This window comes from Gekko japonicus, unplaced genomic scaffold (genome assembly GCF_001447785.1).
Source record: "Gekko japonicus isolate JY-2015 unplaced genomic scaffold, Gekko_japonicus_V1.1 scaffold50, whole genome shotgun sequence".
NCBI lineage: Eukaryota > Metazoa > Chordata > Lepidosauria > Squamata > Gekkonidae > Gekko > Gekko japonicus.
In genome coordinates this window covers 322,102-341,287 of record NW_015164666.1, presented here as the reverse complement: position 1 = coordinate 341,287, position 19,186 = coordinate 322,102, and the positions used below count along the sequence as shown (strand labels likewise).

Sequence of the window (19,186 nt, the reverse complement as noted above, 5' to 3'; positions counted from 1 at the left end):
GACGGAAGCCATAGTACTTTAGAGTTTTGGCTGTTAGTTCACTGAACATTATAGAACACTGTTTTTCATGCTTAAAGTTGCTTCAATCTAATACTTACAAATCTGCACTTGAAAACACTGAACAGTAGTTAAAATAAACTTCCACAAACAGAAGCCAGAACAATGTAACAAGGAACACCTATTTAAATAAATAAAGCTTGTTATACCTTTGGAAAAAATGACCAACATTTTTTTTAAAAAATTACAGTAATATACACATGGTATTTAAACATAACTCACACAACATTTGGAAAAAAATCAAAACCAAAGTTGATACTCTTATAAAAATGGCTTATGGAGAGATTAACACAAGAAACAGAAAATGGCAACTCATTCAGTACAAACTCTTAATTCACTCTGAGCCAGGACACCTGGCAAAACCAGTCTCAAGCCCTCTGAACACTGGGTCTAGTTGTAATAAAAATAAGCCAAATGCACCTTATTTTCCTCTCTCTCTTCTAAAAGAAAGTGTTCAATTTCTGTACTTAATTGATTGTCACAGAATAAAGTGACAGCAAGTTTGGCTTGGCAAAGGATATATTTGCTTCAGTGCAGCAAAATAAATCAGTATAATGTCTAGATTACAAAGTGGCTTTTGGTCACCCACTTGTCAGATCTGGAGCATTCCTAGACATCTCTCTAGCTGCTTTCTGTTCTTGTGGACAGAAAGCATTTCTTTCTAGATTTTTAATCTGCTCAGAATGAGTCCCTGAACATGCCTGAAATGCAGAATAACTGACAAGATGCAATGTTCTCCTAACCTCTAGTGGTATGTGCTTTTTAAAAAAACAAATCTTTCCTAGTCTTTATGTATTCATCTCTCAAACAGCCTTCATCAAACTCTAATACAGCTCAAAAAAGCTAATAGTATGGCAGTTAATTTTAAGAACAACTTATGCTTAGCCTGAAATATAGGTGGTTCTGCTCTGCTTTGTTCAAGAGAAAAATACTGATATCCTTGACAACTGACTGTTGGGGGAAAAAATAGTCATTACCAAACCAAGATGGCAAACAGGTAGGCTGCTTTGATTTAACATGCCAAAACTATCTCAGTGCCTGCCCACAGTACACAATGCTTTGTAGGAGCATCCATATTAATGTTCACAGATATAATGCCCACAGGTAATCAGGAACTTTAAACTGCTTTCCACAGTAGGATTCTCAGAGCTCATCTCATATCCCATGCTATTGCTAGATGGGGGGAAATGATGCAGCAGTAATTCTGACTCCAGAATACAATGTGAGCCGTTATTTTTACAGGTCATGAGAGAAGAAACAAAATCCTGTACTTCAATCAATAGTAGCACATTCTTCACAGCTTGGACCTACATTCAGTAGTTTTGAAGAAACCAAATTTCTCTTAACAGCACGTACCATATTCTTCAATTGATGCCTGCTTCGTCAACATGAGCAACCATCTGAAATCCTTTGACCTGCTACACAAGAGTGTGTCTTCCAGTATGGCTCCATAACAGAAATACAAGGAACTACCACAAGAGCAGCATTTAATAACTTAGTCACTGTTGCTGTGAGGACAAACCTTTTATCACTGTGTAATGCAATTTTCTCCCATGTCCTGAGCATAACAGTCTGATATTATAGTCCTCAACTCATCAATATCCTTTCGTAGTTGACAGACCTCTGAGAGTTTCTTTGAGAGGGTTTCTGTGCTGTGGTAGCTTTCATCTTCCGCTGAGCAGTTCATTGCTGTGAAAAATGAAACAAAACAGGGCTGGGATTTACTATATTTATCTTGCAAACTAAACCCCACAACACACCTGATCTTGTACTGAATATTCAAGGCCAATATTTGTTTTGATGAGCTAAAGGGAAAAACAATAAAAATACAACATTTTCCCATTAAAATGCCTTGAAATGACAATCTGGTGAGGGAGAGATGGGGCTTTTGTCAAGCTAATTTCAGATGGTCAAATGTGCAATGGAAGGATGGATTCTTCAGGAAGTGATGTTTTGTCAAACAGTAGATGAATTCCTCTGTCTGTGCTTGTTATAAATGTGAAGAATGTCACTTTTGGGTAATGTGTACACTACAACTTCATCAGACCTAGCAGCACTTGAAGAGTTTGGGGGTGCTTCTCAGTAGGTTACTGGAATTTTAAAGGAGCCACACAGATATAAGATACATGTACCCCCCCCCCCCAAAAACATTTAAAGGAAAAATTAACATATAATGTAATCTAGAGTATAGGTAAATTCATTCTCCTGCCCGAAAGGTCAACTTTTTGCTGACTTTGCTAGTGCCCCTTTTTAGTATCTATATATCTAATAGCCAAGTGCCCCTTTTTAGTATCTATATATCTAATAGCCAAGGGTCTGTTATGCATGTGGATATTTATTTCTGGAGATTGGGAGCATGTGGAGCCTCAACAGAAATTCCTGTACACTTGGGGCACTCCCCAGGTGTGCAGAAAAATTGGACATGTTTAAAAAAATATACGGGGGATACTTAAATCCCCCCCCAAGTAAAACAGCGTTCTCTACACATGCACAGAGAACGTACTTACTGATCCACCTAAAGGAAGCTGCGCCGCTACCTGCGCTGGCCCTATGACCGCTGAGAAGAGCCGTTGGTGCTGCAAGGACACGCTACCACACAAACCATCAGGGAGAGAAGCCTCGATGGCCTGGTGGCTGGGACCCAGACAGGGCTCCCTGTCATTGCTGCTGTTGGGGGGAAGTCTCGGCAGGCCTGGCGGCTGGGAGCCAGACAGGGCTCCCTGCTGTTGCCACTGTTGGGGGGGGGAGCTTCGGCGGGCCTGACAGCTGGCAGCCAGACAAGGCTCCCCACCATTGCTACTGGCTGGCCTGGGTGGGAAGGGAAGGATGAGGGAGGGTAGCGGCAGCAGCGGGGTCGGGACTCGGGAGTTGTCCAGTCTGTGTCCAGGATCTGTTTGGGGGGGGAGGGGAGGCCGCTAGCTGGCCTTGGTGGGAAGGGAAGGATCAGGGAGGATAGTGGCAGCAGCAGGACCAGGGATTGCCCAAACTGCATCCAGGATCTGTTGGGGGGGGGGAAGGCTGCTGGCTGGCCTAGGTGGGAAGGGAAGGATGGGGGAGGGTAGCGGCAGTGGTGGGACCACGGATTGCCCAAGTTGCATCCAGGATCGGGGGGGGGGGGAGAGGCTGCGTGCAGGATTGGGGAGATCCCGGGGCTTCATTCCTTCCTCTCTCACCATCTATTTGCTTTCCTAATTTCTTTCCATTTCTTCTTTCTTTCATTCATTCATTTCCTTTCCATTTGTTTATTCCCTTTCTTTCCCATTCTTTCTTCCCCTTTCTTTAACTGCAGGGGCTTGGAATGTGCCATTGTATGTGGATAGGCAACTGTGGTGGGAAGTTCCAGGACAATCTTCTGAAACTGGGAGCTGTCCCTTATTGCTGGGAGCTGTCTAGCCTCAGATTGCAGGAATAGAAAAGGTGTTTGTGTTTTGTATGTTTGTAAACTGAAACTCAATACAACATTTTGTTGCAGGTCCCCTCTTGTACTTTTATATTTTTAAAAGCCACCTTTCTTTCCAATCCATACAACCCTGGAAACTATTTTCAACACTGCCAATAAGTAATTCTTAATATACAGATTAGGCTGCCAAAAAGCTTCGGTGTACCTAATTTAACAGGAGGATTTGGCTTCTAAGAACTGCTTCCATTTTGCAGATATTCTTTATTAAAACACACCCATAACTGGAGATAGGGAACAAATATATGGATATATTTGTGTTGTATACAAGTTTTCTCTTTCGAGGCAGATACAAAGATCTGAAAGCAGAGTTCATGGTTTCCTATGAGCACATAGGAAATTCTTTTTCAAGTAGCTTGTGTCTTTAAACAGTGAACTGATAAGAGGGTCTGAAACCATGGAACTTACAACCATTTGTCCCATCTAGTACAGATTTAGTTGCCTCCTTTGCTTAAGCTAGGGTGTAACATTGAGAGGAAAATAATAAGACTGCATTTATGGACATTAATGTGTAAATCTGGTATTGGGAAAAGGGCACAGGTGGACAATACTGACTGCTGGACACTTAAATCATCTGCAATAATGCCACATCTCTGCGCCTCCTAGTAACAGGAAAACTAGAATTGGGAAGGAAGCTCATACAAAAGCTGAAGTATTGCCTGATGCCATGGCATACTTTCTCTGCATCACATGTGCTTGGATCCCACCTAGATTTCTGCCAACATGGTTCTCCTCCCACCAATTCATCCCTCTCCTGGCAGGCCCCCCCCCCATCCTGCTCCTGCGTGACGAGGGAATCCCAGGAAAAGATTAGGAGAAGGCCTCCATGGAAGGGAGACCAGCAAAAACTCCCTCTACTTTTGCCCATGGAAATCTAAGTGGGATCCAAGCCATAATATACGGTTTAGAGTAGGGAAAAGGCTCACAATACCACCATCCTACTTACTTATTTTTACTTCATTAATACCTCACCTCTCTCCTCAATACTCTGCAGAGGAATGCAATGGCAGATCATCTCTACTTCTCACTTGCCTTGAAAGCCCTTTGCTGCGGTCACCATAAACTGGTGGGAATTTGATGGGATTTACATACATCTATTTCCCTTCAATGGGGATCCCAAACAACTTACATCATTCTCCTCTCCTTCATTTTATCCTCACAACAACCCTATGAGCTGGGTTAGGATGAGTGCATCTGACTGGTCCAAAGTCACCCAGCAAGTTTCCATGGCAGAGTGGAGATTTGAACCTGTGTGACCCAATCTTTTGTTTGGACACTCTCATCACTACACCGCACTATTTCTCATACTTACCTATAATTGTACATGGACATTGCTGTTTTGTTGGTGGTGTAACAAAGTTCTGATTTGGACATGGCATGTAAGAAGGAAATCTGAGAACAACTCTTGAGGGACTACATGCCAAACTGGAAAATGTCTATTTTGTCTTTTATACGATAACTAGAAACCATAAGTCAATCTGCTGCATCTTTTAATTCTCTTCCTTTCTCTCTCCCCATGAAACCCATGGAATTTAATTGTAGAGACTATGGCATCTTAATGTCAAAAGAAAATGCAATATTAATCTTGTTAATTTCACTTACATCTGATTCCCAGCAGTAAAGACAGGTTAGGCTCCTTGCCCTGAGCTCTGTGAGTAAGAATACTGCAAAGTGCTTTCAAGTCAAACAAACAGTGAGCCATTTCCTTGAACAACTGGTCAGCCACAGGCAGTTTCTCAGCCACTGGCTGTCTGGACTGTTCCATCTGATGAATCTGTTCTCTCAAAGAGGCATTTTCTTCCATAAATCTTTGGTTCTTCATTAAAAAGACAAAAGTAGAAAAAAACCCATCATTTTATTAACTTGCTGGAAAAAAACTGTACACCAATATATCAACAGGTGTTAGCCACAGTAGTTAAATGAAACCACTCTGTTCATAGGCAGCATACCTCTGAGAACTAGGCACTAGGGGGAAACAGCAACCATCACCATAGTGTCCTGTTTCACAGCTTCCAAAGACATCTGGCTGACTATTCTTTGAAACAGAATGTTGGACTGTGTGGGCTTGGCTGTAATCCAGCAAGACAAATCTTATGTTCACCTTATCCTACATTTCCTATTACCAGAAAATTACTCAAATATGCAGATATTTCAATGCACAAAATCCCAAACAAGGAATTATAGTGAATGACTGATCATGATATATCTTCCCTGTATCATTTACTGTACCTGGGGGATCAGAAGAAATCCTCTTGGTTTCTTCCCATTTCAATCTGTAAACCAGCTATTGATTTGAGTATCAATTAATCCCACCTTTCACCTGACAGTCAGAACCCAAGGCTGATAACATTAATAAACAGAATGCATAAATCTTTGGAAGATTCCCCAGTGCACATCCCATTCATCTGATTCTGCACCTCCCACTATCACCCTTGGAGTATGGCCTGTTAAAGGAACTAAACCATTTTCATACTACTGCACCTACACTCACCTCTTCTTCTAGGCATTTCAGCAGTATGGTAAAGTTCATGGTGTCAAAAATTGCTGAAAGTGCTAATAAAAGTAGCAGGGGATGCAAAGCTGTCTCTTCCGAATCCAAGCCTAAAACCTGATTTAAAAAGTCATGGGCACATATGTCATTCAAGTAAACCTGGAGCTGTTCCACCACAACCCATTTAATAATTTTTCCTAGAAAAGGCAGATTTGACGCAGGTGTGTAGTTGGCTAACAGATGCTTATCTGCAGAAGGTTTCTTCAATAAAGGTGTGCTGACTGTGTCTCTCAAGGCCCTTGGAACGACCTCTTCAGTAACAAGTCATTTACTGTTTCTGGATTAGGAGTCCCATTACACAAAGCTGGACCACAGGTGATAGCTTTCACAGTTCCAAGGATCAATATTCCCTCTAAGCTCCACAGTGTTGTAAGCAACAATTGTACCTCATGAGCGAATAAAGCTAGTAGTATTAAAGCTGTGAGTGAGTCTACATTTGGCTATCGCATAAATTAATTTTTTAGATTATTTCCATAACCTTGTAAAAATCTCAGAATTAATTCTTTTAAACTATATTGAAACTATATTTTAAAGAATAATTTGAACATTATAAGAGAAAACAGAATCAAGTCATATTTCATTACAGAAAATGTTGTCCTCTATGGGGGTAGACCAGGCCTCCAGAGAACAGGTTTACCTACCCCAGTCCACTATACCGGCAGACCTTGCCTCGAACTGTCACCCTGCGCTGAGCCTTAGAAAACCAGCACTTGGGGAGGGGGGGACTCTTGAAGTCTACTTTGGTTGTTTTTTTTGTTTTTTTGTGAAATATGACAAATTACGGGTGAAGTATAACAGAGGTGGAACAATCAATGTTAGAATCCTGTCTAACCTAACAAACAGGAAGTTGCTTAAATGTTATCAACTTGCCCAAACTACTTATTTATTCAAATATTTATATCCCACTTTTCCTGTCATTCAAGGCAGCTTATAAATCATACTGAAAAGCATAATGGGTGTGCAAAAAAAAAATCTATATTTTCCAGCTCCAATATAGGCTATGTGGACCATTATGGTCAATAGGCCCCATAGACTATAATGGAGAATCAATTCAAGGGTATCTTGGGGCCTGGGGGGGGCTGTTTTTTGAGGCAGAGGCACCAAATTTGCAGCATTGTCAGGGCCAGCTACCAAGAGCATATGATCCTAATACTACAGCAATTACATTGGCTACTGAACTACTCCTGAGCCCAATTCAAGGTGCTGATTTTGACCCTTTAAAGGCCTACATCAGGGGTGTCGAACTCATTTGTTATGAGGGCCAGATCTGACATAAATGAGAACTTGTTGGGCCAGGCCATGTGTATCACAAAATGTAATGCCAGGTAGTGGAGATATAAACTTTATAAAGGACACAGACAAACACAATTAAAGATGTTTTAAAACTTTAAATAAAACATGCTTAAAACTCTAGCACTCTTGCAGTATTTTGTCTATTTAACAGTCTCTGATAACTGACACCTCTTGCTCTGAATTACTGCATCAAAATATCTGTGCTGTAGTAATTTTGAGTATGCTGTTCAGGTGTGAATCTGTAACCTGCAAACCTACTTTTGATTTATTGACATTCACTACAGAAATTTCATGCTCTGTGTTCTGAGCCTAGGACCCAGGGGAAAACATGAAATGTTTGTCTACAAAACTATAGTCTTCCCCAGAGAAATAACTACAACTTCCTACAAAGGAAATGTGCTGGGTGAACTTGGTCTGGACACACACAGCTTAATCCACCTCACTGGCTTGTTGTTATTCCTCCTCTAAAATAATTCACATTGCTTTCTTACTGAGAAAGACTGAATCATGAGAGCATGAACACAGTGAAAAGGGGGAGGGAACCCAGTTGCACCCAGGTGAGCCCTGGCATAAGGAGCCCAACAAAACGCACACACACACACAGCATAAGGAGCCCAACAGAATACACACACACTGTAGCAAGGCACATAAAACCTCATACCTTGAACAAAACTTTGTTGGTCTTAAAGGTGCCTGGCATTTCCGCTGTGCGATTGAGACAGCCCAGCAAAGCAAGCTCTCCTTCGCTCCCTCCCTCCCTTCAGGGAGAAGCTTCAACCAGTGAAAAGAAAGGCATGCTTGACACCACTGGCCTACATGGTTTGGGACCAGGGTATCTGAAGGCCTGTTTTCTCTCATATGTTCCTGCCCGCGAATTAAGATTGTGGGGAGGTGCCCTCCTGACTATCCCACCAATCAAAGAAGCTTGTCTGATGGGCATACGAGGGGGGGGCTTTTCTGTGGCAGCTCCAAGATTATGGAACTATCTCGATCTTCAGAAATTAGTTGAAGACAAGTTTTATTTACAACTGCATTTGGCTGATTATTGGAAGTTCTAATTGGAGTTTCAAAATTGTGAACTTTTATGTTTTTTATAATTGTTCATACTGTTTGTTATTGCGGTTTTATAGTCATTTTATTCATATTGGAAGCCACCATGAGTCCCACAAGGGAGAAAGGCAGCTAATAAATGTTTTAAATAAACAATGGTCAAGATTATCTTATTTGAGGTTCTATGACTAAATCCAGATGCCATTTCCCTACTTCTAGAAGGTGATGTAAAAGATGCTAGTGCTGGTCCTGGAAACATTTGAACATATATCATTGTGTGCATAAATATGTTGGAACCACAGACAGCATCTCTCCTATCTTGTAATAACTGTGAAAAGGAAAGGGCTGGTTCTCAGTCAGATGACATGAAAAACTGGCTTGCCCTCATCCCTCTGCCCCAATGCAGGAACTCATTTTTGCGATGCGTAAAAATAATGGAGCAAGAAATCACAAGCATTAAGTCTGCTTGTGATTTCAAAAAACTTACTTCATGCAGAGTCTTATGTAACTGCTGTATACTGTTATCCTTTTCTTCAAGTTCACTTTTCAGCTTCTGGACTGTCAGTTTTTCTTGCAAAAGTTTCTCTTGCATAGACTAGGGGTAGGAAAGGAGGCAAATCACCTTGAAACTCATTGAACAAACAAGCAGTTAGACTGAACAACATCTTTGTCTTGTTGTATACTTTCTTCCAGCAGAATCTGTCACCTAGAAGCACTTTACTCTTTACATAACTTTGCACTAGCTACTGTGGTTGTTTGTTTTGGCAAAGTTTGGTCAAGAAAGAAAATGAAGGTGTAGTTTCTGAACAGATGAGTTTCCCATCTATCTTCTCCACAGGAGTACAATCTAGTCATCTGGCAAAGACTTCTCTAGTGCATCCAATAGTTATAACTTCGGAGATGACTGACAGGCAAATGAAACTGAGAAAGGAAGCTGTCTAGGTTACATACTAAAGCCGAAAGATCTAACACTTTCTATAAAAGAGGTTATTAACATTACTTTAACTATTCAAACTAGTTAACTACTGGAAATTATAATATACTAATACACACATGCTTAACACATGGCAGAATAGGGTAGTATAAGGTCAAAACAATTCCCCTCAATAGGCCTCCTGGATTAGACTCCCAAGAATGTACTGTGTTTAACCTGACATTACCTTCTAAAGCATACTCCGCTCTGTGGTGCTGTCAGGGTCAGATGCTGGGGGCAGAAGTATGAGTTCAGGCTCATGAGTTCAGTAGAAGGGAGGGTAAATTTATTGTGGAAGGTAAAATCACGTAATCAGCTGTTGCTCTATAGGAGGAGACCTACTTATGGAGAATATGAAAGAGGTATACTTGCAGAGGTGTTTGCATTACAGGCAGTTACTGCTTGCAGTCTATAAAGTTCAAAAACCAGCACCTGTAAAGCTAGGCCATATGGTTAACAGGATCACCACCTTGATATTCTCCCTTACATCTGGGGATTATTCCTAATGCAAATCTTCCAGCAGTATACCTCTATCAACTCATAGCTCCAAATTTGCGTAGAGCCATATCCTTGGCTAGATTTAATGTTCTTCCTTCAGCTATTTTATCTGGCAGATTCCAAGGGATTCCCTATCCTACCAGGTGCTGTCCTTGTAGGAAGGATTGTGTTGAAACTGTTGCCCATGTTCTCTTCCAGTGCCCTCTCTATTTGGCGTCCCGTCGGGAGCTTCTATATCCCATATTAGGCCAGTTTTTAGAGTCCCCTGATGATTTTAAGCTTCTTTTCTTGCTCGATAACACAGACACAGAAATAACTGAAATAACAGCAAAGTTTCTCTGCAGTGCCATGGCTCTACGGCCTGATAAATGATATGATGAATTAGGTTTTTCTTTATGATGATACTCTGTGATGTTACTCGGCAATTTTAATTTGACTCTGTGTGTACTTAGATTACTGTATTTTTATTTATATGCCAATAAAAGGCTTTGGATTGGATATTCTGAAGTTAAATTAGGAAAGATTAGTGTGTAATTGACATGGCTGAGTGATACTGCTCAGAGTTCTTTCAGAAAAATCACTTTCTTTTTTTTCCTTTTTTTAAATTCCCGGAGGGATATTTTTTATTTTGCAAATACTACCAAAACTACAAAGAAATATTAGGAAAGGGACTACAGCTAAGGATAAAGGAAAGCAAACCACACTAAACTAAAACCCCAAGAGGAGGAGATCTTTTCACTGTTAGTAAAAATGTTAGTACAATTAGTTTTAGTATCACAATATACTTGTAGAGTTCTTGCTTATAACAGTTCGCTATTTATATGTTATTTTGTTAGTTGTTATGAGAGAAGTCTCTGATCACCTTCTTATTCTTCGCTTCAAAAGGCTATTTTCCAAGTCCTTCTGCCTTTACTTCGGCTTTCTGTCTCTAAAATCGTATACCACTCTGGCAGGTCCTGCATCCTTTTCTGCTGCAGAATCCTCTTCCGTTCCCGAGGTAGCAGAGTCACTAGACTTCGATTCTCCCTCTCTAGACTCATCATCTGTCCCCAGCTGACGTTTCAAAAATTATTTAGCTTTAAAAGTGGAATCTATCTTCTCTCTTCTATCGTTGATCTTAAAGATGACACCCTCCGGCACCGCCCATCTGTACAATATTCCATTAGTTTGAAGAAAATAAATTAAGTCCTTGTAATTTTTCCTCTTTTGTCTGATTTCAAATGGAATGTCCTTTAAAGTTTTAATGCTTACATTTCCCATTTTCAGTGGAGTTGCTGATGTTGCTGTTAGAATGGCATCTCTAGTTTGTCTTCTTCAAAACCTGACCACTATTTCTCCCGGTAGGCTATTTTTTAATGTAATTGGAGTATGCCCTATAGGCTGACTCCATTTCGTTTACAAGCTCTTCCCCTGTTAAACCCATTACTGGAGCGATAATCTCACTGAGCACCTTCTTCAAGTCTTCCCGATCCGTTTCAGGAACTCCCTGAAACCTGAGAATCATGTTAGCTTTTTCCATCTGCAGCTGCAAAACTCGATTCTCTTGGCAATTCTGCTTCGTTTCCACATCTCCCAATCTTTTCTTCAACGTCTTGCTTGTGGTGTCTATCTCTTTTATTTTCTCATTTGCCTGTTCCACTTTTTTCTCCGTTTCGTTCAGCTGAAGCTGCTGTGCTGCAAAGTTTTTATTCATTACGATCAATTGCTGGTTAATACCATCGAGTTGTTCCATCACCGGCTTAAGCATATCCACCAGGAGTTTGTAGACATCTGCTCCCTCTTCCGGTTTTGGACTCTGACTGCCCGGCTTCGTTTTAAACTTTCTCTGCTGGGCCACCATCTTTCGGGTTTTTTTACAGTTTCAACCGCCTCCACGCCACTCGGAAAACTTGCCAAACAACTTCGCAATTCAGATAAGTCTCTCAAAACACTTTTGGTTTATTTCCTCCCCTCTCCCCCTTCGTATCCGTTATCCGCTCATTCGCATAAGAGGTGTCCCTCTTTGCAGTCACTTTTTCAACCGCGCACGCGGGGGGGTGCCGCTTTTCAAACTCCTCCGTTTTTCCTGAACTCACGTTCATTGTCAGTCAATTTTTGACCACGCTCGGTTGCTCGCCATTCCGCTCGATCTCCGGTGCTTGTCCCGGTCAGTCCAGCTTGTGCTCAAAGGCCACTCAGCGACTGGACCGTCGGGGTGGAGGGAAGCCTCAATTCTCGAAGAGGCTACCCCTCAAAAGCCCCCTGGCCTGGAGCCTATCACAAAGGCTCCGTGGGGGTGTCACTTGAGGTGGCCACCCCTCCAGGCCGCTGGTGTGCGATTCGCTCTTCCCCGTTGTGGGGAGAGCGTCCGCCATCGCTGTTCCATAGACCGGAAGTCCAGACAAATCATTTTCATAGATGGCTTGCTGCTTCCTGGATTACCCTCCTTCAACAAGAAAGGGAGATCTCAAGGCTCCCCAGAAGCTAATATTTTCCACAGTGGAAGCACCATCCAATATAACAAGACAGAAAATGAGAACCCTGAACTAGATTTGCAGGCTCAACATCCAGTTGAAGCTGATCTGATAATCTTTATGAGCCATACAGAAAACACGGTGAGACACCTGCCAACCTTAAAGGTTTAATGGTTTAGAACATAAAGATATGCTTCCCTCAACTCAAACAATGTTACTACACACCCCTGCTAAGTATTCCAATGAGTCTGTTGATCTATGCAAAAGATACAGCATTAATCTGAAGGGACCCGCTGCTTTGCTCCACTTGTTAGTAACCCTTCCTGGAGGATCCACAGACAAGTTAGTACTTCCATTTGGGATAGGTTGGGAATCTTGCTGGCAATACGACTGTTACAAGAAATGGCAAGGATGTCTGGGAAACATCATCTTGAGAAGAGAACTAGAAGTGTTTTTTTTCCTTCCACTGCCTGATTAATGCATATACATCAATCCTAAAAAAATTGCCTCATGGTAAGTGATGCACATTGTGAACTATTTAGAGGTGTTGCCTGGGCTCTGCTGGTGAAGCTACATGTATCTTCTTGCCTCTACTCCTGTAACCCCCTTACTGAAAGGACACCAGAACAATGGCATTTTCCCTCAGTTCTGCCATCTGTCTCTTTCTGTCACTCATATTTTCATCCCTTCCCCAGTGTAAGGCCTATTCGGATGGCTAACAAGAGAAAATGAGAGTGGAGATAGGGCTTGAGCTTCTTTCCCCCTATTTCTTTAGTACTGTAGACTGCAAGAGTCTGCAAACTTTGCATATCTTTTTTTCAAGCAGAAAGACTACCTAGAGAGAGGGCACCCTCCTTGAATCCATAGTTATCAGTCAATCATCTTTGAAGTCCAGACTGTTTAGAAGAGAAGGATTCACCCATCTGTCCAGATCATACTTTGGGGAGAAGCTGGGATTAGTGGAACAATAATATCAGTGAATTTTAAATAACTCAGAATAGAACTCTACTGCACGGTGTCTAAAATTACTGCTCAACACAATCTGTTCCAAACTTTCTATTTTTTAGCATGTGTCTTAACGACTAAGTGTCAATTTTATGCTAATTTAATCGTGACTAGCAGGATGGAATTCTTTTCAACTTTATTCTTCCATTATTAAGAACTTAGAAAAGTTTCACTCACTGAGATAAAAGTATTAAGAGTGACTGATTCTGCATCTTGGTTCATATCAAATATCTTCTACAATTTTAGGCTGTTTCAAATATGGCAAAAATAACAACCTTTATAGACCCATGAATTAATTGCTCCTAGGACCTTGGAAACTGAACAGCTATTACTCTGGATGGCAAGAAGCAAGATATTTTGTTATTTGCCATTGTTAAGGCTCATTCCTCAACTGTCCACTCTGTAGCTGGAACTAATGAGAATACCTGATTTCAGTTTCCCTTTTGCCCCTGAAAAAAATGAAACAGACAAAGAAAATATGCCTTGCAGAGCATCATTTCCCTGAAACTTTGTCACATAGATCTCTGGCTCTCTTCACCACAATGACAGACTCCTGCTGCTGCTTTTTCTGTGAGGCAGATTTTCCTGCCAAAACACTAAATAACTGTTCTCCACTCTGTCTGAGCAGCCCCTTGGTAACGTGTGGTAATAAATGCTTTATGGCTTTCTGAGTGTCCCACCTTGTGGTAGAGAACTTATTTGGCTTTTGCCCAAGCTAGAGAAATATTATCAATAAGCAGAAGCCCGCTTGTTATTTCCTTTGTAAATGGCACTTGACATGAACTAAAGTTCAAACCGGAATGATGACTTTATTAAATGGGCACAGTTGGGTTAGGAACAGGCAGGGGATGAGAAAACTGAGGCAAATTTTGTTGTATTTACAAATTATGATATTTTGAACAGGCTACAAAGTGTTGTTGAAGCTTAGTTTCTTAGAGACTCAGTTCTTAACAGTGAAAGGTTTCTTTGTTTTGGAGACACAATGTGTCTTAATAAAGATTTATATAACTATCCTGTATATTAGTATTTCCTGTACATATTCTCCCTTCCTGTGGGATTACAATTTCTCCTTTGACTCTAGAGGAGTCTAAAACCATTCTCTTTTTCACCCAATCCAGGGTTCCCTTCAAAATTGAACCTACTGAATAACTGAGTAAAAAGGTCTTTTTAGTCTTGCTTTGTGTCTGACGTGTCGGAAGCCAGACAGGTGGAGTTAGTGTGTGCCTGTCAGAGAGAAACAGACACGTTCACTTGTGAAGTGAAGGGACACAACTCCAAGCCCCTACTGTGTCCATCAAATCTGAGGAAAAGTTCCAAATAAGAACTTTAGTCTAACTATCAGCCAAGCTGAAAACCGTTTATTTCACTGGGTCAAGAACTGAGGGTCAGTTTTGGCAAGAGGGACTGGTCAGTAGGCTGAAGCTGCCAGTCTAGCCAAGCAGAGAAGGAATATTGCTCCGAGGAAAAGGAGACTATTTCCTTCTCAGCACTCAGCTGTTCTTAAAGCTCTCCTCAGCTGGCGCTCAGAGAGAAGGGGGGTGCATGCAGGAAGCAGCCTGTCAATCAGCCTGTGCTCCACAGTGAGGCATTAACCTTAATCTCCCAGTTCACTGCTTTTGATGCACTAAGCTTCCTGGTTTTGGAGGTCAGTTTGTCACAATCACATACATCTTTTCCTGTAAATTTGAGTCTGCTGTTTGCTCTGGATTCTAGTACTTCCTTGGTAAGACCCGCTGCTTCCACTCATGTTCCTGGACTCAATCCTGATCTTGCTTTGCTTCCTCTACTCTAGACAGGCCGCACAAGATGTGATGGTGCCCCGGATTAAACCCGTTGATGTCATCACCATTTTCATGCCTCATGAGAGACTGATTTTGATTGGGTCTGCAATGCAGTGGAATGATGCACTCTTGTTTCTACTCCCTGCATCATTCCAAATGCAAAAACAGCCACAGTGGGGCTGTTTTAGTACTTGAAAAAGCATGGGAGGGGAAACAAAGAGTGTCTCATCCAGCCCTGATGCGATCAAGCCATGGCAGCATTATCAAATTGTCTCATTAGGCTTAAAATGTTGAGATCCACAGGTCAGACCTGAGGACACTGTCATGTCTAGTTTGGTCCAGAATTTCCATGACCTGAGCTTGCATTTGAAGATCTATGTTAAAATAAACAAAGCTTTTTTCTTTTAAAAAATAAAATAAGTAATTTCACAATTGTACCTAGTTTCCCAACTATCTCAGGGAATATCATTTTCCCAGCATGATATGTCTCCTCTGCATCAGAGTCTGTTGTTTTAATGCAAAGTTGTCATTTCAGGAGCAAGGCCTTTTTGGTGGCGGTGCCAAGAATGTTGAACAAACTTCCATGCAAAGTCCAGCTGCAAGCCTACAGCTGTTGAGGATGTAGAGCCTGGAGAGAGCACATATAAAACCCTTCATACGGAGGGAGGTTTCTCTCTCTCAGGAGCTAAGCAGCAGAGAGGCTGCTATCAGCAGGAGATGATCCCTCAGCTAAGGAGGGTGAGACTGACCTACAGAGAAGTAGGTATGAAATAGTCAGTTGTGTTATGAAATTCTATTGTTTCTGACTGGCTTCTTTGTGTGAGAATTTTTTCCACTATGTGTTAATTCTTGCCATTTTCATAACTGTTTTAGATGTAGTCAAGTGTTGTAGTAGTTGGTTAATAAATTAGTCTTTTCCAGTAGGGGTGTGCATTTGGATCTACTCAAGCCGAAAATATACCCCAAAAATACTGTATTGATATTTTTAAGGTATATTTTGGCATCCAAAGGTATCTGGGATTTTTTGGGGAAAACTGAGGGGAAAAAACAAACCAAAAATCCTGGATATATTCGGGGTAGATCCAAAAAACAGCAGAGAGGCTGGAGCACATTACTTCCACCTCTCGGCTGTTTGTCAGCCCTTCTACTGAAGTCCCTTTAAAGTCCAATAGACCTTAACCAAAAAATACCAGTAAAAATAATTGCACACCCCTATTTCCCATTCATTCTGCCTTCACTCTTGATACTTGGCCTTACAGAAGGGCACACCCTGACTGAAGAGGGGGATGCCGGGGGGGAGATGCTGTGGGCCCTCCCCAGTCAAGCTCTTGAAACAGAGTGGTGACAGATGGACAAAGCCCTTGCCTGCTCTGGAGATGAAGTGGGCAGAATGGAAGAAGGGTGATATGTGAAGCTTGAGGGCTCCTTGGAAGGGACTCTCCATTCCCAGCAAAATCCCCACTCCCATGATAGAAGCATAGAAACATTCTTAAACCAGAATGATATTGTTTTACATATTAACTGTTACAAAAATGAGTAACATTTTAAGCTTCAGAGTTCATCCCTTGCATTTTATCCTGCAACTCTAGGGTCAGCCCAATCAGTTACAAAATATTAAGATTATAATTAAACAAGTAAGGCTGAGCTGGACTCTATGCTATTGTTGCCACATAGGTGCTTTAAATAACTTCATGAGACAGCTGCTATTGTGCAGAACTATTTACATGCAGCTGCTTACCAGCAGATTGAGCTATTTTCTCGTCACATCACTACAAATAGCCATGAAGAAAGCTTTCCAGTGGCATGGTAAGCCATAGACATCACATGGTTACAACCACCATAAATGAAGCAGTTTAAAGGAGCTCCAACATATAAACCAGCCCTAATTTATGATTAGTTGGCAATGAGCTGGCCTTGGGCATTATGCTTTGTGTTGTTATCATCAGCTTCATCTGCTTCATGGGCATCTTTAGTTAATTCATAGAGCTTCTTTAGGGCAATTCTGCATTTGCAATGGCTAGTCAGAGAGAGAATTTTCCTGTACTGCTGGCCATGTGACTCAGTAACACTCTTTTCACCAAATACTAGTTCTTTCGAAGCACTAGGATATATGTTTTTTGTCCCTCCTTCTCTTTTCATTATTACAGAGATACAATCACTTGCCAACATTTGTACAAGAGTCTCATAATATAAAAACACATGAATAATTGCCGAGTATCACTTGTACTTTCTATGAAGTGTTGACAAGTTATGGTAATGGCATGCTTTTCATGTATATACATTTATTAGTTCACAAAAGGAACAGACATATAATCATTTCACACTTTGTTACATATTAAGGATACTATGTGAACTAAGTTATTTTCCCCCCTTTGTGGAATGTAAGGTCTTATTCCACTGCAAAACAGCTACTCCCATATCCCTGCTGATGTGCTGGGATGCATTTCTGGCTGAAATCTAGAAATCCTTATCTTAAACATTAACAAAAGCTAAACCGCTGAGCATGAAAACTTCTAATTCATTCTATTGTTGCAAATCTTCGAAAAGTAATCCTCTCCTCCACTTCATATTAGTAAAGTTACAGTGCAATGTTAAGCACTATGGCATCCTTCTAAATCTACTGAAGCCAATGGTCTTATAAGGGGGTAATTCTGTTCAGGACTATACCATTAGTCTCCATTCTTGCATGCTGTATCACAGAGTGATACACAAGCTCTAATCAGAACATCTATAAGAAAAGTCTGTTGTATATTTCCCTTTTATCTGCTATAAATGCAGTTTTCTTTTACTTGAAAGAGAACTGGAGGTTAGGTTTATCTGTGATATTGTTTGCCACAGAAAATCTCATTTTGGGAATAATTTGGAGTTTTATGTTCACAGCTTAGTGGAAGGCAATGTCTTTTTCAAATCCCGGTACAGGATTTGCAACATGCTGTGATGGAATTCTGACAAATTACTTTGTACAACATCCCTCTCTGAAGAATCATTGCCTCAGGGATTCATGTTAAACAAGGTCTTTTCAAACTATTCCATGGCGTTTATTAGAGAATTACATTCTTGTCACAGAAATTATGAGGCCCAATTTAATTGTGACATTGGCCACATGTTTTTCATGACCAGATTCCCACTTAAACCAGAACTGTAGTCATTATGCATGGCACCACGACAAATCAGTTCAGTGCTGTCTAGGTGACCCTGGGCTCATCACAATCTCTTAGCCAAACCTAACACACAAGGTGGTTGTTGTATGGATAAAGTGGAGGACAGGAGAATGGGGCTTTGGGCCCCAATCTGAGAGAAAAGAGGGATATCAATAAAAATTAAAGTAATAATGAGCAGGATATATGTTCACATATTTCTTGTCTGAAGTCTAGTACCACACAACCTTAAACCTCAATTAAAACTTATCAGTCAATTATGTATCTATTTAAACCAATGCTCTGAAACTTGTTTTTAACTGTAGCCTACCCCTTTGGGGGGGGGGGAACCTACATCAGACCACAGCAGTTGTTTTGGAAGAGTTCAACACCAACTAGAATGCTTTTAAATGGTAAAAATACATTTTATTGTAGGACATGCGAAATCATCAGGCAGATTAACTATTTTGATTTTTTTCAAAAAAAGGCTTAACATTCCCCACTACATATTATACTACTCTCATCTAGATAAGCTATACATGTGGTTGTGATAATATTTTGCAGGTATATTCACATGCAATCTTGCCTTAGGAACAATTTACACATTGTTTTTTAATGAAAGTTAATTTTCAAATACTGGTTGTGTCAGCAGTTATATATCATTGCATTTCTAATGAATACATTGGTATCAGTAGTGTTTTATTGTTATTGTGATTTGTCTCGGGGACTTTGGGGTATAAAGATTGGAGATGAAAGTGAAAAACTAATAAATGAAGCAATGCATAGGGAGAAACATGTCCTGTTTCTGAAGTCTCTGCTTTTTTTTGACTGTTGGAGCAGATTACCTTTTTCATGTGGCCAAGAACATCTTCTTATGGGATGATGCAGGGGTCAATCGGCCATGCATTAAATACTATACACGGAGCCTCCC

General features: G+C 40.9%; 1 protein-coding gene across 1 annotated transcript in view; it reads right to left on the bottom strand.

Annotated features, from left to right (window-relative positions):
• Positions 1-334: 334 nt before the first annotated feature.
• CEP85L (centrosomal protein 85kDa-like) overlaps positions 335-19,186 on the bottom strand; it is a 169,740-nt gene continuing 150,888 nt past the window's right edge. Inside the window, exons 11-13 of the mRNA XM_015409088.1 lie at positions 8,896-9,003; positions 5,117-5,330; positions 335-1,746 (exon numbers count right to left, since the gene is read on the bottom strand). Coding sequence (XP_015264574.1) covers positions 1,586-1,746; positions 5,117-5,330; positions 8,896-9,003 — 483 coding nt within the window. The 3' untranslated portion in view covers positions 335-1,585. The remainder of the gene's footprint in view (positions 1,747-5,116; positions 5,331-8,895; positions 9,004-19,186) is intronic.